This window comes from Carcharhinus amblyrhynchos, chromosome 10, assembly GCF_965287045.1.
Source record: "Carcharhinus amblyrhynchos chromosome 10, sCarAmb.v2.hapA, whole genome shotgun sequence".
NCBI classification, from domain to species: Eukaryota; Metazoa; Chordata; class Chondrichthyes; order Carcharhiniformes; family Carcharhinidae; genus Carcharhinus; species Carcharhinus amblyrhynchos.
In genome coordinates this window covers 93,706,004-93,722,981 of record NC_137333.1, presented here as the reverse complement: position 1 = coordinate 93,722,981, position 16,978 = coordinate 93,706,004, and the positions used below count along the sequence as shown (strand labels likewise).

The window sequence follows — 16,978 nt, the reverse complement described above, 5'->3', positions numbered from 1 at the left end:
AAGATTGGTATCCTTATCTGAGGGTGGATGTCATTGCTATAAAGTGAATACAGCGAAGGTTTACCAGGCTGATTCCTGGGATGGCAGGTCTGACATATAAAGAGAGAATAAATCGGTTAGGATTATATTCACTGCAGTTTAGAAGAATGAGGGGATCTCATAGACACTTACAAAATTCTAAAGGAGTTAGATTGGGAACATTTTTTTTGAATCTACCCTATGGGTGAGGAATTCAGAACTAGGAGTCATAGTTTAAGGATAAGGGGTAAACCTTTTAGAACGGAGGTGAGGAGAAATCACCAAGTGGGTGGCGAATGTGTGGAATGCACTATAACTTAAACTTAACCTGACTATGACTTAAACCTGGTGTTGTCAGACTTCTTACTATGTTTACCCCAGTCCAATGCCGGCATCTCCACATCATGGAATTCACTATCACAGAATGTAGTTGAGGCTGATTTCAAGAAGAAATTAGATATAGCTCTTGGGGCTAAAAGGATCAAGGGGTATCTGGGGGGGGGGGGGGGAGGTGGAGAAGAGGCAGGAATCAGGATATTGAATTTGATGATCAGCCATGATCATAATGAAAAGCGGAGCAGGCTCGAAAGGCCGAATGGCCTATTCCTGCTTCATTTATACTATGCAATTTATAAACTCGGAAGTTGTCATTGTGTCTGTGAAATTTGAGTTTGGAAACAAACGCTGAAAATATATCAGCATATATCATTCTGAAAGATAATACTTTTTATATCTTACTGTCAACTAAATTAGGTTTCATTTGTATTCTTCAACTATTTTAATTCTTTCTTGTTTCAGAATCAAACTGAGCAAGTCTTTCTTGCCTTTTTCCCCTTCTCTACATACGCTCTGTTATTTTAATTGCACATCTTTTTATCTTTCTTTATGTTCTGTGTATTCAGTCTTTTTTCTCACTCATTCCAATTCAGGCGTTGTTGGAGACTTGGTATATTATTGTGGGGAGGTGATGGCGTAGTGATATTGTCACTATCTGCCGTGGTGGGTTTGAATCCCAGATGGTGAAATTTGAATTCAATAACAATCTGGAATTAAAAGTCTATTGATCACCATGAAACCATTGTTGATTGTTGTAAACAAAAATTCATCTGGTTCCTTCATGTCCTTTAGGAAAGGAAATCAGCCACTCTTGATCTGGTCCACATGTAATTTCAGACCCACAGCAATCTGATTGACTCTGAAATGGCTGAGCAAACCACTCATTCAAGGGCAATTAGGGATGGGCAATAAATGCAGGCCCAGACCTCAATGTCCACATGCTCTGAAGGGATAAAAAAAATGACAAATATGTTTGGCTGTAGACAAACTCATGTACTTGTGAAATTTTGTATTTTAATTCTGTAAATAACATGCCATTCTAATTTGAATGATTTATTCTGTGTTGTGATCCAGGATAAGTGGCAACCACTTCTTTCTTCTGTAACAAGTGTTCACAGATACAAATGGCTAAAACACAATGTTCAGAATTCCTTTCCACAATCGGCATTGATGGCAAATATACTTGACTTTGCATTGAAGGAAGAGCCAATAGATGTGGAGAAAATGAGAAAATGTCTCTTAAAACAGGTGAGGCAGATTTTATTGTAAGGTTATAATATTGAGAAGATTGAATTTACTGTTACAATTCTTCAACTTGAGGATAAGTTCCAAATATTTATTGATCTGTTGTTTGCTTTTGCAGCTGGAGAGAGCTGAAGTTCGACTGGAGGGAATAGACACAATGCTTAAACTGGTATCAAAAAGTTTTTTGCTTCCATCAGTGCAATATGGCATGTTATGTGGTTGGCAAAGACTCATCCCTGAGGGGATAAATATAGGGTAAAAGTGCTTATTTTTAATTTTCTTTTAAAGGATCACTTGTATGTGTGCACTCATTTGAAAGTGGGTAGAAACTGAGAGACCATCTTAGCACAGTTTATGGCAGATATTGTAATTCAACATCAAGTCATCTACTGTAGAAATAATATCCTTGGAATTCAGCAATCTTGCGATTCCATTTTTATTGCACAGGAAACAAATTTCAATGTTCATTGGAACTTGGAAAAGTGAACAGACCTGTTGTCAGAGATCCTGGGTACCAGAAATCTTAGGCACTGTTAGTTGACTTGAGTCTAAACAGCACGAGAAACCATGCATAATCCAATACGAGGCCTTTAATGACTTGTGCACAAGGAGAACCACTTTACAGTTGTCCTGCAAACGTTTCTGAGGTTACAGAAAAACAACCTAGCAATTAAATTACAGCAAATCAGAAATAAGCAATTTTTTCGATTCTTCATTTGTATGCATATTCGCCAATTAAATCTCGGCTTTTTGCCCTTTCTCATTTAATGAAAAACTGACTTCTGCTAGTCCTTCACTTGCATAGCATGTCCCCATATCTTGCCTTCGGCATTTGTTATTGAAAACTCTGATCTTGCTCATCCTCTGATGAAGATTGAAAAGCAGAATGTTATGGGGCCTACGCAGATGAAAATTAGCCTGTTTGTGCTGAAATAGCAGATGCTGACTCCTTTGAAGATCAGTATGCTGATAAAAATTTTCCACTCCTGTTACAGAGAAGGCATGAAACTTTAATTTGAACAGTTTAACTTCCACACAATTTGGCTTCCAAGCTATGAAACTTCAATCTGAGCATTTTAACTTCCACACAGTCAGACCAACAGCTATTTATCAGTTTGACCACAGCAGGTGCACACTTACCATACAAATAATAGATCTCAGTTGTATATGCACTTTAATTTCTACGATTCACACAGGAAAAATAAGTGGGAGATGGGATTGGATGCCATGATGGTCACAGTTGCACAGCAGCAAATTAGGGATGTGATAATAGGGTGCTTTGAAAATTATAATAAGATTTGGCAGAGTTAATTAAAGGAAGTCATAATTTGACAATTTAGAGTTTTTTAAGGCTGTAACTAGCAGGATGGCTACAGGGGCATCATTAGCTGTAGCAAATTTGGATTTTCAAAGGCATCTGATAAGGTGCTACCCGAGATTGTTACACAAGACTGGGGATTTGGGACCATGCATTGGCCTGGATGAGGATTTGTTAACTGACAGAAAACAGAAAGTAGCAAGGTGTCATTTTTGGATTGGCAGATTGTAACCAGTGGGGTGCTGCAGTGATCAGTGCTGAGGCCTCAGCTATTTCCCATCTGTATCAATATCTTATCAGAGGGGACTGTGTGTGATGTGAATTAGCTGATGTTACAGAGATAAGTGGGAAAACACTGTGTGGAGGGCACAAACAGGGTGTAAAGAGAGATTGACAGGAGTGAGCAATAACGTAGCAGTTTGAGTATATCGTGGGGAAAATGGAAATTATTTGCTTTGATAGGAAGAATAGAAAAGCTGACATTTTAAAAAGGTACAGTAAGAAGTCTCTCAGCACCAGGTTAAAGTCCAACAAGTTTTTTTTTGGGAGCACGAGCTTTCGAAGTGTTGCCTCTTCACTCACCTGATGGAGGAACAGTGCTCCGAAAGCTCGTGCTACCAAATAAACCTGTTGGACTTTAACCTTGTGTTGTGAGACTTCTTACTGTGCCCATTCCAGTCCAACGCCGGCATCTCCACATCATTTTTAAAGTATGAAAGTCTAACAAATGTTGGTATTTAGAGGGATTTGAGAGCCCTTGTAAACAAATCACAAAGTTAACATGCAGATACAACAAGCAACTCAAAGACAAATTGGGTGTTAATCATTATTGCCAGGCATTTAGAGTAAAAACAAATGCTAGAATTATACAAAATTTTGTGAGACCACAGCTAAAGTACTGTGTGTACTATTTTAGTCTCCATACATAAAAAAGGACATATTCGCCTGCTATGGGTTGCAGCAAAGGTTCACTAGATAGATTTCTGGGATGAGGCAGTTATCTTATGAGCAGTGAAAGGAATTTTATTGCCTTGAATTTAGGAGCAGAGGCAATCTCTTTGACATGTATCCGATTCTGGGAGAGCTTGACAGGTAAATTCTGCAAGGCTATTTATCCCTGGCTAGGCAGTCTAGAAACCTGAGGGTTACAATTTCAAGAGAAGGGTTCAATCATTTTTGACAAATTAGGAGAAATCGATTCACTCTATATATCGTTGGACAACTTAACTGGAAGGACAGTGGAAGCTCAAATATTGAGTATATTCAACACCAAGATCAGTAGTTTTTTGGACACCAAGGTAGTCAAGAGACGTGGGGTTAGGATTGGAAAGTGAAGTTGTGGTAGAAGATGAACCATAATCTTGCTGTAGGCTCAAGGGGATGTATGGCAAACATCTGTTCGGATTATGTTCTTATTTTCTTATTGACACAGCTGTGATGGATTGACTTCTTGTCTTCTGTAATTGTGTAACTAATTAAGAATTTCCTGCCTTGTGTTATAAGGCCATGATTTAACATGACCGCAAGTCCAACATGTGGTTCAGTGCTTTTACATCTTGCAGGGTTAGAGAATAGGAGAACCTTAGCAGTCGCTTGGTTTGGACAGGAAGGGAAGGATTTGGCACCGACTGCTAGTTTCAGCTTTTGTGGCAAAGAAGTCACAAAAGTTGTTTTTGGAGATGAGGGTGGAAGAGCTGGGGAAAGGTGTTTAATGTGTGTAGCTGATAGTGTAACAAAACATTTCAGTTGAATTATTATACACAGTTATTCTCCCATTTAGAGTGCATTCTAATAGCAAGTTTTTGTTTTAGCGCAGTTTATAAATGATGAATTTTAGCCAAATAGTACTGACTCCATTTTTGATTTAGGATGGTTACTGTGCATGTACTGTATTGTAATTGCGCATTCTTGGTCTGTTTCTTGTTTTAACAAACCACCTTTCTTCTGATCTCTATGCTCCTTCTTGCTCACAGCCTCTATCTCCCAATCTCCTTGCTGCTTCCCTTTTGCTGGCAGTGGCTCGGGTAGGGGCAGTGAGCAGGAAGCAACAAAGGGCAATGGGACACGGATGGGAGTGAACGGAGCGGTGAGATGGTAAAGAAGTGGCAAGCAGGAGAGAAAGAGGCGGTTGGGAGGAGTGGCAAGAAGGAGAGCCTAGCCATGGTGGGAAGTGAGGGGTCTGTTAGTAAGAATTATGAATTAATAGGAGTACTAAGTTGAAAAATGATTTTTAGGCCATTTAGTTTCAAGGCAGTCAATAAGTTTAATGTAAAAATTATAGGTTAGACATAATTTTATATGGGGAAAGTGATTTTTACTTAGCACAATTCTGTTTAACTCGCCGTTTCTTTAGGAACACATTAGGAATGCTGAGCAAGTGTTATCTAAGAAAAAAATTATATAGAATGTACAACACAGAAACAGACCATTTAGCTCATTAAGTCTATACCATTATTTCTGCTCCATTTGAGCCTCTTCTCATCCAGTTCTGTCAGTATATATTCTGTCAGCTTCCCCTTGGTGTGTGTATCTATACAATTGGTGTCAATGACTCCCTGTGATATTAAGTTCCACATTATTCCCTATCAGTATACGTAATACAGATGCCCTTGGGGTTTTGGAGTTTAAATTTGAATGTCTGTTTGCAATGCTGAATTAATTGATCTCTTCCGTAAAAAGGCTATGATCAGTGGAAATGTGTACCATCCTGGTCTTATCTTCACATCCTCTTTGACCACAGGCAAAGTTCCAGAGAACTGGAGAGTAGCTCCATGCTACCTGTCACTAACTAGTTCTTTTTCTTCCAAATGTGTGTGTATATACTGTCCCTCAGTATCTTCTCCAGAAGCTTTCCCACCATTGACATCAGGCTCACAGGCCTATAATTTCCTGGATTATTCCTGTGCCCCCCCCCCCCCCCCCCCCCCCACCGCCCAAACAAGAGAACAACATTAGCTATTCTCCAAGTTTATTTAGAATCATGAGCTTTCAGAGCACAGCTCCTTCATCAGGTGAGCACTCCAAAAGTTTGTGATTCCAAATAAATCTGGTGTTGTGAGACTTCTAACAGTAGTTTATATGGACTTTAGTATGGCGTTTGACAAGGTCCCAGGTGGCAAACTGGTACAAAAACTAAAATCACATGGGATTTGGGGGGGAGGGGTTGCTGCTGGATAGGTGGATACAGAAATGGCTTGGTTATAGAAGACAGAGTAGCGGTGGAAGGGTGTTTTTCAGAATGGAGATCTGTAGCTAGTGGTGTTCTGCAGGGATCAGTGCTGGGACCTCTGTTTGTAGTATGTATAAATGACCTGGAGGAAAACGTGGGGTGTCTGATTAGTAAGTTTTCAGATGACGTGAAGATTGGTGGAGTTGTTGATATTGCTGGAGATTGCCAGAGGATACAGCAAGATATACAAGATTGGAGACTTGGACACAGAAATGGCAGATGGAGTTTAATCTAGACAAATGCAAGATGATGCATTTTAGAGGATCAAATTTAGGTGTGAATTATGCTGTAAATGACATTAGGAACATTAACATACAGAGGGGTCTAGGCGTTCACAGTTCCCTAAAAATGGCAACACAGGTGGCCATGGTGCTTATGGCATGCTTGCCTTCATCAGCTGGGGCATTGAGTTCAAGAGTTGGGAAATTGTTTTGCAGCGATATAAATCCTTGGTTAGGCTGCATTTGGAGTATTGTGTGCAGTTTTGGTCACTTCACCACTAGAGGGAAGTTTTAGAGAGAGTGCAAAGAAGGTTCACTAGGATGTTGCCTGATCTTGAGGAAACAAAGAACAACCCAGCACGGGAAACAGGCCCTTCGGCCCAACAAGCCCGCGCCGCCGCATCACCCTACACCTATTCTACCCTGCGTATCTACAAATAGAACCCCTGACTTAGCCAGATTCAGGGGAGAATAGTGTCAATTTGGTAAAACCAATCAGCCTAAGAGCACATCTTTGGGGTGTGGGAGGAAACCGGAGCGCCCGGAGGAAACCCACGCAACCACAGGGAGAATGCACAAACTCCCACAGACACAGGCCCAAATCCATGTATCTGCACAGCTAGCAGTGCTAGTCACCGAGCTGTTGCGGCGCCCGTCTACCGGTCCAGGATCAAGCACACACACCGACACGAAGTACTAGGCCACTCCCGGAACCTCCAGGAGCAGCCCACGCACGACCCACCGTGTGCATGCCCCTCGTTTGACAACGAGGTGGACCTCCACCTGCGGAGTGAAAAGACAAAAACGTTAATCACAAGCCTGTCTTTCCGGTGTCTCCCGAGGTTCTAACCCTTATTCAATAACCCCTACCATAACCCTCCATCCTCGTTTCACTCATGTGCCTATCTAACTGAACCTTAAACGAGTCCAACGTTCCCGCCTCCACCACCCCACTCGGTAGCGCGTTCCATACCCCCACTACTCTCTGCGTAAAGAACCTTCCTCTCATATCCAAATTATACCTCTCCCCCCTCACCCTTAAATCATGTCCTCTTGTATTCGTAACCAATCTAGGGAGCAGTCTCTCACTATTGACCCTGTCTATTCCCTTCAGTATCTTATATACCTCTATCATGTCACCCCTCAATCTCCGTCTTTCCAAAGAGAACAGTCCCAGTTTCTCCAACCTTTCCTCGTAACCCAACCCCTCCATGCCAGTCTTTTCCAGCATCTCCAGCAATTTCCTTTTAACCCTCTTGCCTATGTTGGCCCTTTGAAATATCTGATTGATCTCCTACTCCCTCCTTGATTCTATCCCTATTATCCTGCAAACTTCCCTCATGAGTAAGACCATTAAAGGCTGCATAGATTAATTGACGACTAAAAACAAATGTTAGCAATGAGGAGAGGTTGAATAAACTAGGATTGTTTTCACTAGAGAGACGGAGGCTGAGGGGAAATCTGATAGAGGTCTGCAAAATAATGGGAGGCATAGGCAGGGTGGATAGTCAGAGGCTTTTTTTTTTCAGGCTGGGAGTTTCAATTACAAGGGGATGCAGGTTCAACATGAGAAGGGGAAAGTTTAAGGGAGATGTGCGGTGGAAGCTTCTCACGTGGAGAGAGGTGGGTGCCTGGAACGTGTTGCCAGAGGACGTGGTGGAAGCAGGCACGTTAGCAACATTGTAGAGGCATCTGGATGAGTACATGAATAGGGAGGAAATAGAGGGATACAGACTGAATAAGGGCAGAAGTTTTTAGTTTAGTTAGGGCAGTATGATCATCATGCTTGGAGGGCTGAAGGGCCTGTTCCTGTGCTGTACTTTCCTTTGTTCTTTGTTTTAGAAAGCTCCTGCTACAGCACAATAACTTAAAATTTGGTGTCCATGAATCTATTGTTCAGCCTAAAATTCCCTGTGGGTCTTCATCTGTGAATATGTGAAATTTGTATTTTCAATTTAGGATATTGTATGTACTGAGGTAATGGTTGGTCTCATGTAAGGGTCAATCTCTGATCTTTGACTAATAGATCCAAACTCTTTGTACTTGACACCTGCTCACTGTTGAAGTCAAACCTGCATTGGTGCAAACCTACTTGATGGAATCATTGAATATCATAACTGAAGATGACTGTTCATCTTCTCATGTCTGCAGTGAGGAAGACGTGATGTCAAGACTACTGCCTCACTGCTTTGTGTTGTGTTCTTGCCAGTCTAGCCCTGTAATATGGCAAAATGATCTCAAGAATGAACGGGAGATACATTCACCGATTCAGACTTGAGGTGTTTGAGATTGCAGAGCAGATAGATAATTGCGCAGGAGCTATCAAGCTATTGGAGAAGAACATTGGAGATTGGAGGATGCTGTCTTCACAGCTTGGACAGATAGCTAAGAGTAAATGAGCAGAGGGAAGCCTAGCACGTGGCCACAGTTGCAGAATGAAGCTGAAAATATATCCGTGAAAATCGCCAGAATGAACTTGCAGATCTATCTGCGGATCTCTCTGAATTTTCATTCTGAAACAAGCAAGAAAATTAGGGATTGCAGATTCCACAGATGGTGTACCAGGTTTATAAAGCGAAAAATTTTGTACTGCGACAAAAATTTCACAGCATCTGCCAGGAAAACTTGCTGACATGCTTATGGCATTGCAGCGGTTTATAATCAAACATCTCCAAAAGAGATACAGATTGACCTGTCTTGGGAACATCAACAAGACACCCATGAATTTTGACTTGCCAGTCAGTCAATTGGTGAGCAAACTTGGAGAGAAACCGTGTTGGTGAAGATAACTGACCATGAAAAAGAAACTAAATGAAATTGTATAAATTTGTAAAAATAGGTTTTGCTTTTGATGAATTTAGGGTATGAAATTAATGTCTGTTTCTATTTATTTATTCTACAAAATCAATAACAAGAATACTTTTTGGTTCCTTTTGTGCCACTTTTGGGGTGCAAAGTTGGCAGGACCAGTCTCTGACTTGTTAAATCTGTATAAGTGAGATGATGGATTTCAGCCCCTCAAAGATTACTCATGTAAAAGATGACCCAACAAGACCATAAGACATAGGATCAGAATTAGGCCACTCGGCTCATTGAGTCTGCTCCACCATTCAATCGTGACTTTTTTCTCATCCCCATTCTCCTGCCTTTTCCCCATAACTTCTGATCCCCTTGTTAATCAAGAACCTATCTATCTCTGTCTTAAAGACACTCAATGACACGGCCTTCTGTGGCAAAGAATTCTACAGATTCACCACTCTCTGGCTGAAGAAATTCCTTCTCATCTCCTGTTTTAAAGGATTGTCCCTTTAGCTGAGGTTGTGCCGTCTTAATCTAGTTTTTCATACTAGTAAAAACATCCTCTCCACATCCACTCTATCCAGGCTTTGCAATAAGATTCCCCCTCATCCATCCAAACTCCGAGTACAGAACTGGAGTCCTCGACCATTGAGAACCCTGTACGTTTTGGCTAAAAGTTCAGTCTTAGACACTTGACTTTTACATGATTATACTGTAATTTCTAGGCTTGACTGATTTGTGAATGATTTCATGACACAAAACTTGTGCTTTGAAAGAAAATGTAATCCTGAAACGTAAGCTGAATTAAAGGCCTGAATTTTGGGCCGGTAATGATGGCGAAACTGCTGCCATTCACTGTTATTGCTCTGAAATTGACAGCAATTTCTGAAATACATACATAGTTAAATGCAGAAATCCAGGAGTTTGCTGCCAGTGATTCTACATTTCTCTAGAGAGTGTGTTATCGGGGTACTTCCTGAATGCGATTAATTAGAAATTGTTGAACTGACGAGAACTTTTGAGTCCTATATCTTCAGCCTTGCTGCAAAAATCCTTGACAAAGTTTGTACCTTGTTGAATGAGGTGTAACTGGATTTTTAACCAGCCTCACTGACCCTGAAATTGTTACATTTGCTAAATGTTGGATTTCTCCAATATGGTAAGAAACTCCACACTTCAATATTATTTTAAAGTTTGTGCTGTTTCAGCGTCCACTTCGGTCAGTGGCGAGTGTTGTTGCTTTGCCGCTGTTTGCAAAATCCAGTCCATTGAATTTTTTGTCACCTAATCTGTGAAGTTTTAGTACGTTCTCCCTGTGTCTGCGTGTGTTTCCTCTGGATGCTCTGGTTTCCTCCCACAGTCTGAAAGATGCGCTGGTTAAATGCATTGGCCTTGCTAAATTCTCCTTCAGTGAACCCAAACAGGCACGGCAGTATGGCGACAAGGGCATTTTCACAGTAACTTCATTGCAGCGTTAATGTAAACCTACTTGTGACACTAATAAATAAACTTAAAGCTTAAACTAAATGTTTTCATTATCTGATTTTATTTCTGTTCTGGCTTCACACTAAAATGAAAATCCTCTGTTTAGTGAACCTGTTTCAGACTGCCTGAAAGATGTGGATCTTATACCACCATTTAACCGTATGCTACTTGAAGTTACTTTTGGAAAGCTTTATGCCTGGGCTATTCAGAACATTCGCACAATGCTGTTGGATGCACAAAGCAGATTTGACGATCTAGGTAAGAAAGTGTTATTCCTGAACAATATAAAGAACTCGTTAACTGCCACTTTCAGTAGTATGAACTATTTGTTGTTTGGCAAAAACAATGCTATTATTCACAGAATCATAGGATTACTACTGCACAGAAAGAGGCTGTTCTGCCTGAGATGTCTGCGTGGGCTCTCCAAATAAGTAATTCACTTTGTGCCATTCCCCAATTATTAAATGTGCTTAAAATCTGGCAGGGGTTGAACTTTGAGATTGGTTTGGTTTATGCTGGGAAAATTCTAGTTAGCTGCAAGACTTAGTTTTTAGAAATGAACATTTTGAGGCCGTCACACAATTAGCTTGTTATCTTTAGCTGATGGGGACACCTTGTTTGACATTTTAGTGGTTCAGAATGGTAACTACAAAAAGAGTTGCCTAAAATACTAGCCTGATTATTTTCGATAGCTTCATAAATAAAAATCTGCTCTGAAATATTTATATTTTCATATTTATAATATTTGTGTTCATAATTTGTATAATATATATTTATAAATGCATTACAAATTGAAGCGATAAATTTAATAGTTGACTAATACCAGACAACTTATTGGTGTGTGATTGGTGCTTCTGCACTTGCATGTTGTTACATGAATTATGTGTGCCCAGCACAATACGGGAGTTGATCTCGGCAATATGGAGTATATTATTTTAGAGCATTTCCTACACCAGCAAGAAAGAAACCTAGTGTATGAAAGGTATACACTTCCCATACAATACACATCATTTTTTTTTATGCAGTATACTGTTAGCCCTGTCTTTTCACAAAGTGAATACACATTTAAGGATTTTAATGGCAGTTAGTGGAGAAAAATATGGAAACTGCAGAAGCAGACAATTGCAAATTGAATCCTTTTTAACTAAGATCCTGATGGTGTGGTGCATTCATTACATTTAAGCTTGTTTCAAATAATCAATTACAAATAGTTATTGTATGCAACAGATTTATGAAAGCAAATGTATTTACTAAGACTTGGTACAGAGAAGCCTTGACCATCTGTTTCTATTGTGACGAAGTATATTAATTTTTAGGCATTAGTAACCTCTGACACATTTTATTCTTGTGTAACTGATGGACATACTCAGTGGATGTTGCTAACTCCTATTTTTAGCACCCAGGCATGAGTAACCATTTAATAAAAATATTCCTTCCAACTATTTATTAGAACAGCAAACATTTTGCAATGATTGAATGATATTGAAAGTTAATAAAATTGGATGCAAGAGGAGCAATTAAGGTTTTAAAAAAGATGCAATTTGATTTTTTATATTTATAGCATATGTGTCTTCTGGAATTGCATTCAGTGATTCAAGGCTAAGTTATCTTTGGGTAACATGGGTCAAGAATAATTGGGCTAGAAGACACAGATGAAATTGTCCCCATTTCAAGTTATTTTTAAAAGTATATTCAGAGTTCCTATACCTATATCGCTGGTGGAAAATGTCTTTGCAAACTTGTCATAATATATTCTAATTGCACCTTCATGGCATTGATAGTGTGGTAGTGCATGGTAACGGCACATGACAAGTTAACGCAGGCAGTTTCCATTATAATTGTAGGTATAGGAATTTATAATTTAAAAAAAAACTTTGGAAAGTTTGTGTAAATGTAGGATTGTTAATACATCTGGAAAGGAATGAGAGAAGAAAGAAAATTAAAGTACATAGTAGAAATAATATACAATGTACTTCCAAAGATATCTCTGGGAGAAAGTTATATGCAAATCATTATTGTTACTGATGCAGTTGCAACCATTTGCTGTGTGAATGTTAAATGGAGGCAAATTAGGTTGGCCTTAAACCCCCAAGATAAATGCTGCAAGGCATAAAAAAATTTAAATATTAGGGAGAAATTTCCATATTTCTAAATTGGACAGTGACAGTTACATAGGTGAAGGACTTCACAGACAATAAACCATTTATGTTCACAAATAATACCCACAAGGGCGGCACGGTAGCACAGTGGTTAGCACTGCTGCTTCAGAGCTCCAGGGACCTGGGTTCGATTCCCGGCTCGAGTTACTGTCTGTGTGGAGTTTGCACGTTCTCTTCGTGTCTGCGTGGGTTTCCTCCCACAGTCCAAAGACGTGTGGGTTAGATTGATTGGCCATGCTAAAATTGCCCCTTAGTGTCCTGGGATGCGTAGGTTAGAGGGATTAGTGGGTAAATGTGCAGGGATATGGGGTAGGGCCTGGATGGAACTGTGGCTGATGCAGAATCGATGGGCCGAAGGGCCTATTTCTGCACTGTAGCGTTCTATGGTCTGAATTTTAATGCATTTGGTTTGAACCATTGGCAGAACTGCAGCGTTTATAGTTTGTAGTTCACCTTCCTGTGCACTGCATAATGTTATCCATGTTTCATGATGTTTTATCTGTAAGTTTAAAATGTAACATGTTACATTTCCCAGCACTAATACAGAATTTACAGTAGATTCAAAAGCAAAGCAAATGGAATTCTTGATGACTACTTTATTGTAATGAGTTGTTGCAATTGCTGATTGACAACACGCAGCCAATGTTGCATGTCTTTTTAGCGCACACACAAAAGTGTTACAATTATGGGATGGTTCCACTTGGACACCAAGTTATTAATTACTTTCAGTGGATCTTAGATACCTGACCATTACAAAAGATTGACCGCGGACTAGTTTGTGGTGCAGAAGAATTACGAATCGCAAATGAATGATGCTAATTGCAAACTTGCTTTCTTCTTAGGCATGCAGTCTGTTCCGCTGCAGACCTTAACCAATGAGAATCCTTCAGCACCAAGCCTTGGTACCATCCCACAAGCTCGCTTCCTGCTCATCATGATAAACATGCTGACGCTTCAGCATGGAGCCAACAGTCTCAGCCTTCTGCTAAACTCTGGTTTGCTGGCACTGACTCAGACAGTTTTGCGACTAATAGGTCAGTGACAAATAAATGCTCCAGTAGAAATCTCTGATTGAAGAAGTTTATTCTATATGGCCACGCCTTCTATAGTTTTCCCTATCCTTGTGAATTATGTAAATGAATATCGTTGACCTGTGTTTGAAGTGTTGCTTAATGGCATGCAAGATGTAAAATTATATCCTTTAGGATAGTTGGAACAGGGCAAAGTTGGAACTTTTTCATTACTGTTTGAATGTTGAATAATTTAAAATTTATTCTTCAACTAATTTCTAAATGCAAAGTGGATATTACAGTTATCCCACAAAGGAATAGCATATGGGAATTCTGTAACCAGAAGAAATGTTTATTTTGATGAGATGGTCCCTTCCCAATACCCCACTGTCCTCACCACCCCATTTTCAATCTAGTGTTTGTCAACTGTCCTGCTGTGCATGTTCAGTGTTTTCTCATGATCCAGAGTGAAAGCTTTTCCCTTTATTGTCTCAGAAACGTTTGTATCCTGCTCTTCATTACTACTTTCGTCTTCAAAACAGTTTTTGTCCAATAGCCTGAGTTATGTCACCTTAAAGCCACTTTTAACCTGAAGAGAACCAATTTATCCCCCCTTTTAACCACAATCCCTGCCCTCCCACAACCCCAACACCCCTTCCCATCCACCTCCACAAGCATAGCCATTGGTTAGTTGTTAGCTGATTATTGATGGCGATGTTGGAAGATCTTCATGAGCAGCTTATCGACATGAAAAACAACGAAGCCTAAAGGTTCCACACAATTTTAAAAAAGAGCCATGTGAGAGTGGATTAAGTGATTGTAGGGGATTTACTGGCAGTGATAAAGATTGGGATGGAGCCACATGAGACACATGTTATGGGTTGAACTATAGAGGAGTTAAGTTTGTCGCTGTGGCGAAGTCTAGAAGGCAGATGAAGGGTAGTGTGACATGGTGACAATCTCTCTGCTTGGTGATTTTGATGAGGGCAATCCTTGTGCTCTGGGCAGGGTGGCAAGTGGATTTGTGGAACTTGACCAGGAAATGATGGGAAGAAGTGGGCACAGATTTATGTGGGGTTATAAATAAACCATCTCACTATGTTTGGTTTTCTGTTTTTTTAAGATATGATTCGAGGCCTGATATTGAGCTCTTTTGTCTTGGCCTACATAATATCTTTTTCTTTCCTTCTGACAATTTGGACAAGAAGTGGGCTCCATTTGTTCTGAAAATTATACAGGTTGTAATACAATTGAATGTTGTTTCACTGCACAATCTGCATGGGAAACAGATGATAATCCTTTTTACAAAAAGGATTTGGGGCTCTAAATACCTGTGAAAATTAAATTATTCTCTTGTAACTTATAAGCAGGCTTACTTACTTCCAACTTGCTCTAATGAGCTGCAATTTTTCAGAAATAAGACCGACACACTTGCCAATATTATTGTAATCCCCTTCAAGCTTAGAACTTGTTTCCCAATTTTGCAGAAGATTTTTGAAGTAATTTACTTTCTTTACCTTTTGGCTTTGTTGAAATTCTAAAGCAGCCAGTTGTTCATCCGTAACTATGTTTGAATGCTATGCATTTTATACCAAGTTTTTTTCCCCTAGTATGCAGTGATTGTCGGGGTTAACGATTCTCCTCTTGCGATTAGCATCGCTTTCCCTTGCTATATATAAAAGTGCCAGGAATAATAAATGATGCCATCCAAAAACAACCTCAATACCAGTTTATAATTCAAAGAAGCGATTTGTACTTTCAGGAACAGGATCGTCCATATCAAAATTGGAAAGAAACAGATTTAAAGGTGGGGCTGTGTTGTGCGCATGCGGTAAGTGTGCACCTTAGGAATTATGGAAACATTTGGATAAAGAGATGTGCGGTGCTTTCTGTTTCCGTACTTGTATGCAATTTTGAACATTTATTTTTGTGTATAATCTTATGCACATCTTTGTCACTGATCTTGAACAGAGTGATATAATTGGGACCCTTTGAAATGTATCTTTTTTCTGTCTGGAACTGGTAGTTAATATAACCTAAAGAAGTAGGAAAAGGCGTAGGCCACTTTGCCCCTCGAGCCTACTCTGCCATTCAATATGGTGTACTTCAGCTCCATCCTCCTATACTATCCCCCACAACTTGATACTTTTAGTGTCCAAAAATCTGTCAATCTCTGACTTGAATTGAATATACTCAACGAACAAGCATCCACAATTCTCTGGAGCATAGAATTTCCAAAGAACTTTCTGAATGAAGAAATGCATTTCTCATCTCCATCCTCAATGGCTGGTCCCTTGTTCAAAGACTTCACAGCCAGTAGGGGCACCTTCCTGTCAAGTCCCTTAAGAATTGTATGTTTCAGTTTGATTTCCTCCTATTCTTCTAAACTTCAGGAATATAGGCCTCATTTACTGTTCCCAAAAATTGGCCTGGTGAACCTTGCCTTTCTTCAAAAGCAAATGCATTCTTCCTTGGGTAAGGAGACCAAAAATGAACAGTACTCCAGGTGTGGTTTCACCAAGTCCCTGTACAAATGCAGCAAGATTTATTTATTCTTGTATTCCAAACTTTTTGGAGTGAAAGCTAACATTCCATTTTCTTTCCTAACTGCTTGCCATGTCTACTATTGAACTTTCATAAACGGATGCCCTCTAAGTACTAACGTTTCCCAGTCCATTGGTTCCCCTTTATCCATCCTATTAGTTATAACCTCAAAAAAACACTCAGGCAGATGTATCAAACACATTTTTCTTTCATAAACCTGTGTTGGCTCTGCCTAATCATACTAAGATTTCCTAAGTGTCTTATTATCACTTCCCTAATAATGGGTGAGAGCATTTTTCCCTAGCATTGATTCAGGCCAACTGACCTATGGTACTCTGTTTACTCTCTCCCTGCTTTCTGAAATAATGTAATTTTTTTTACTTTGCAATCCTCAGGGACAGTTCTAGATTCCAGAGAATTCGATAAGGATCAAAACCAATGCATCTGCTATTCTGTTGCTTCTAAAACTGTAAGATGTAGGCCATTGGGTTGAGTGAGTTTGTCACTGTTAGCCCTATTAATTTCTTCAGTACGAATTATTTACTAAAAATCTTAAATTCCTCGTTTTTCATTAGACCCTTGGTTCCCCACTACTTCCAGGATATTTTCTGTCA

General features: G+C 39.7%; 1 protein-coding gene across 10 annotated transcripts in view; it reads left to right on the top strand.

Moving 5' to 3' along the window:
* Positions 1-16,978, top strand: part of herc2 (HECT and RLD domain containing E3 ubiquitin protein ligase 2) — a 225,243-nt gene that overhangs the window by 102,117 nt on the left and 106,148 nt on the right. For 6 of the 10 annotated variants that reach the window (XM_080197610.1, XM_080197609.1, XM_080197608.1 and 3 more), the window contains exons 31-35: positions 1,429-1,602; positions 1,718-1,854; positions 10,758-10,909; positions 13,653-13,844; positions 15,583-15,651. In XM_080197610.1, coding sequence (XP_080053736.1) covers positions 1,429-1,602; positions 1,718-1,854; positions 10,758-10,909; positions 13,653-13,844; positions 15,583-15,651 — 724 coding nt within the window. The remainder of the gene's footprint in view (positions 1-1,428; positions 1,603-1,717; positions 1,855-10,757; positions 10,910-13,652; positions 13,845-15,582; positions 15,652-16,978) is intronic. The other 4 variants (XM_080197615.1, XM_080197614.1, XM_080197613.1 and 1 more) reach the window with 2 other exon arrangements.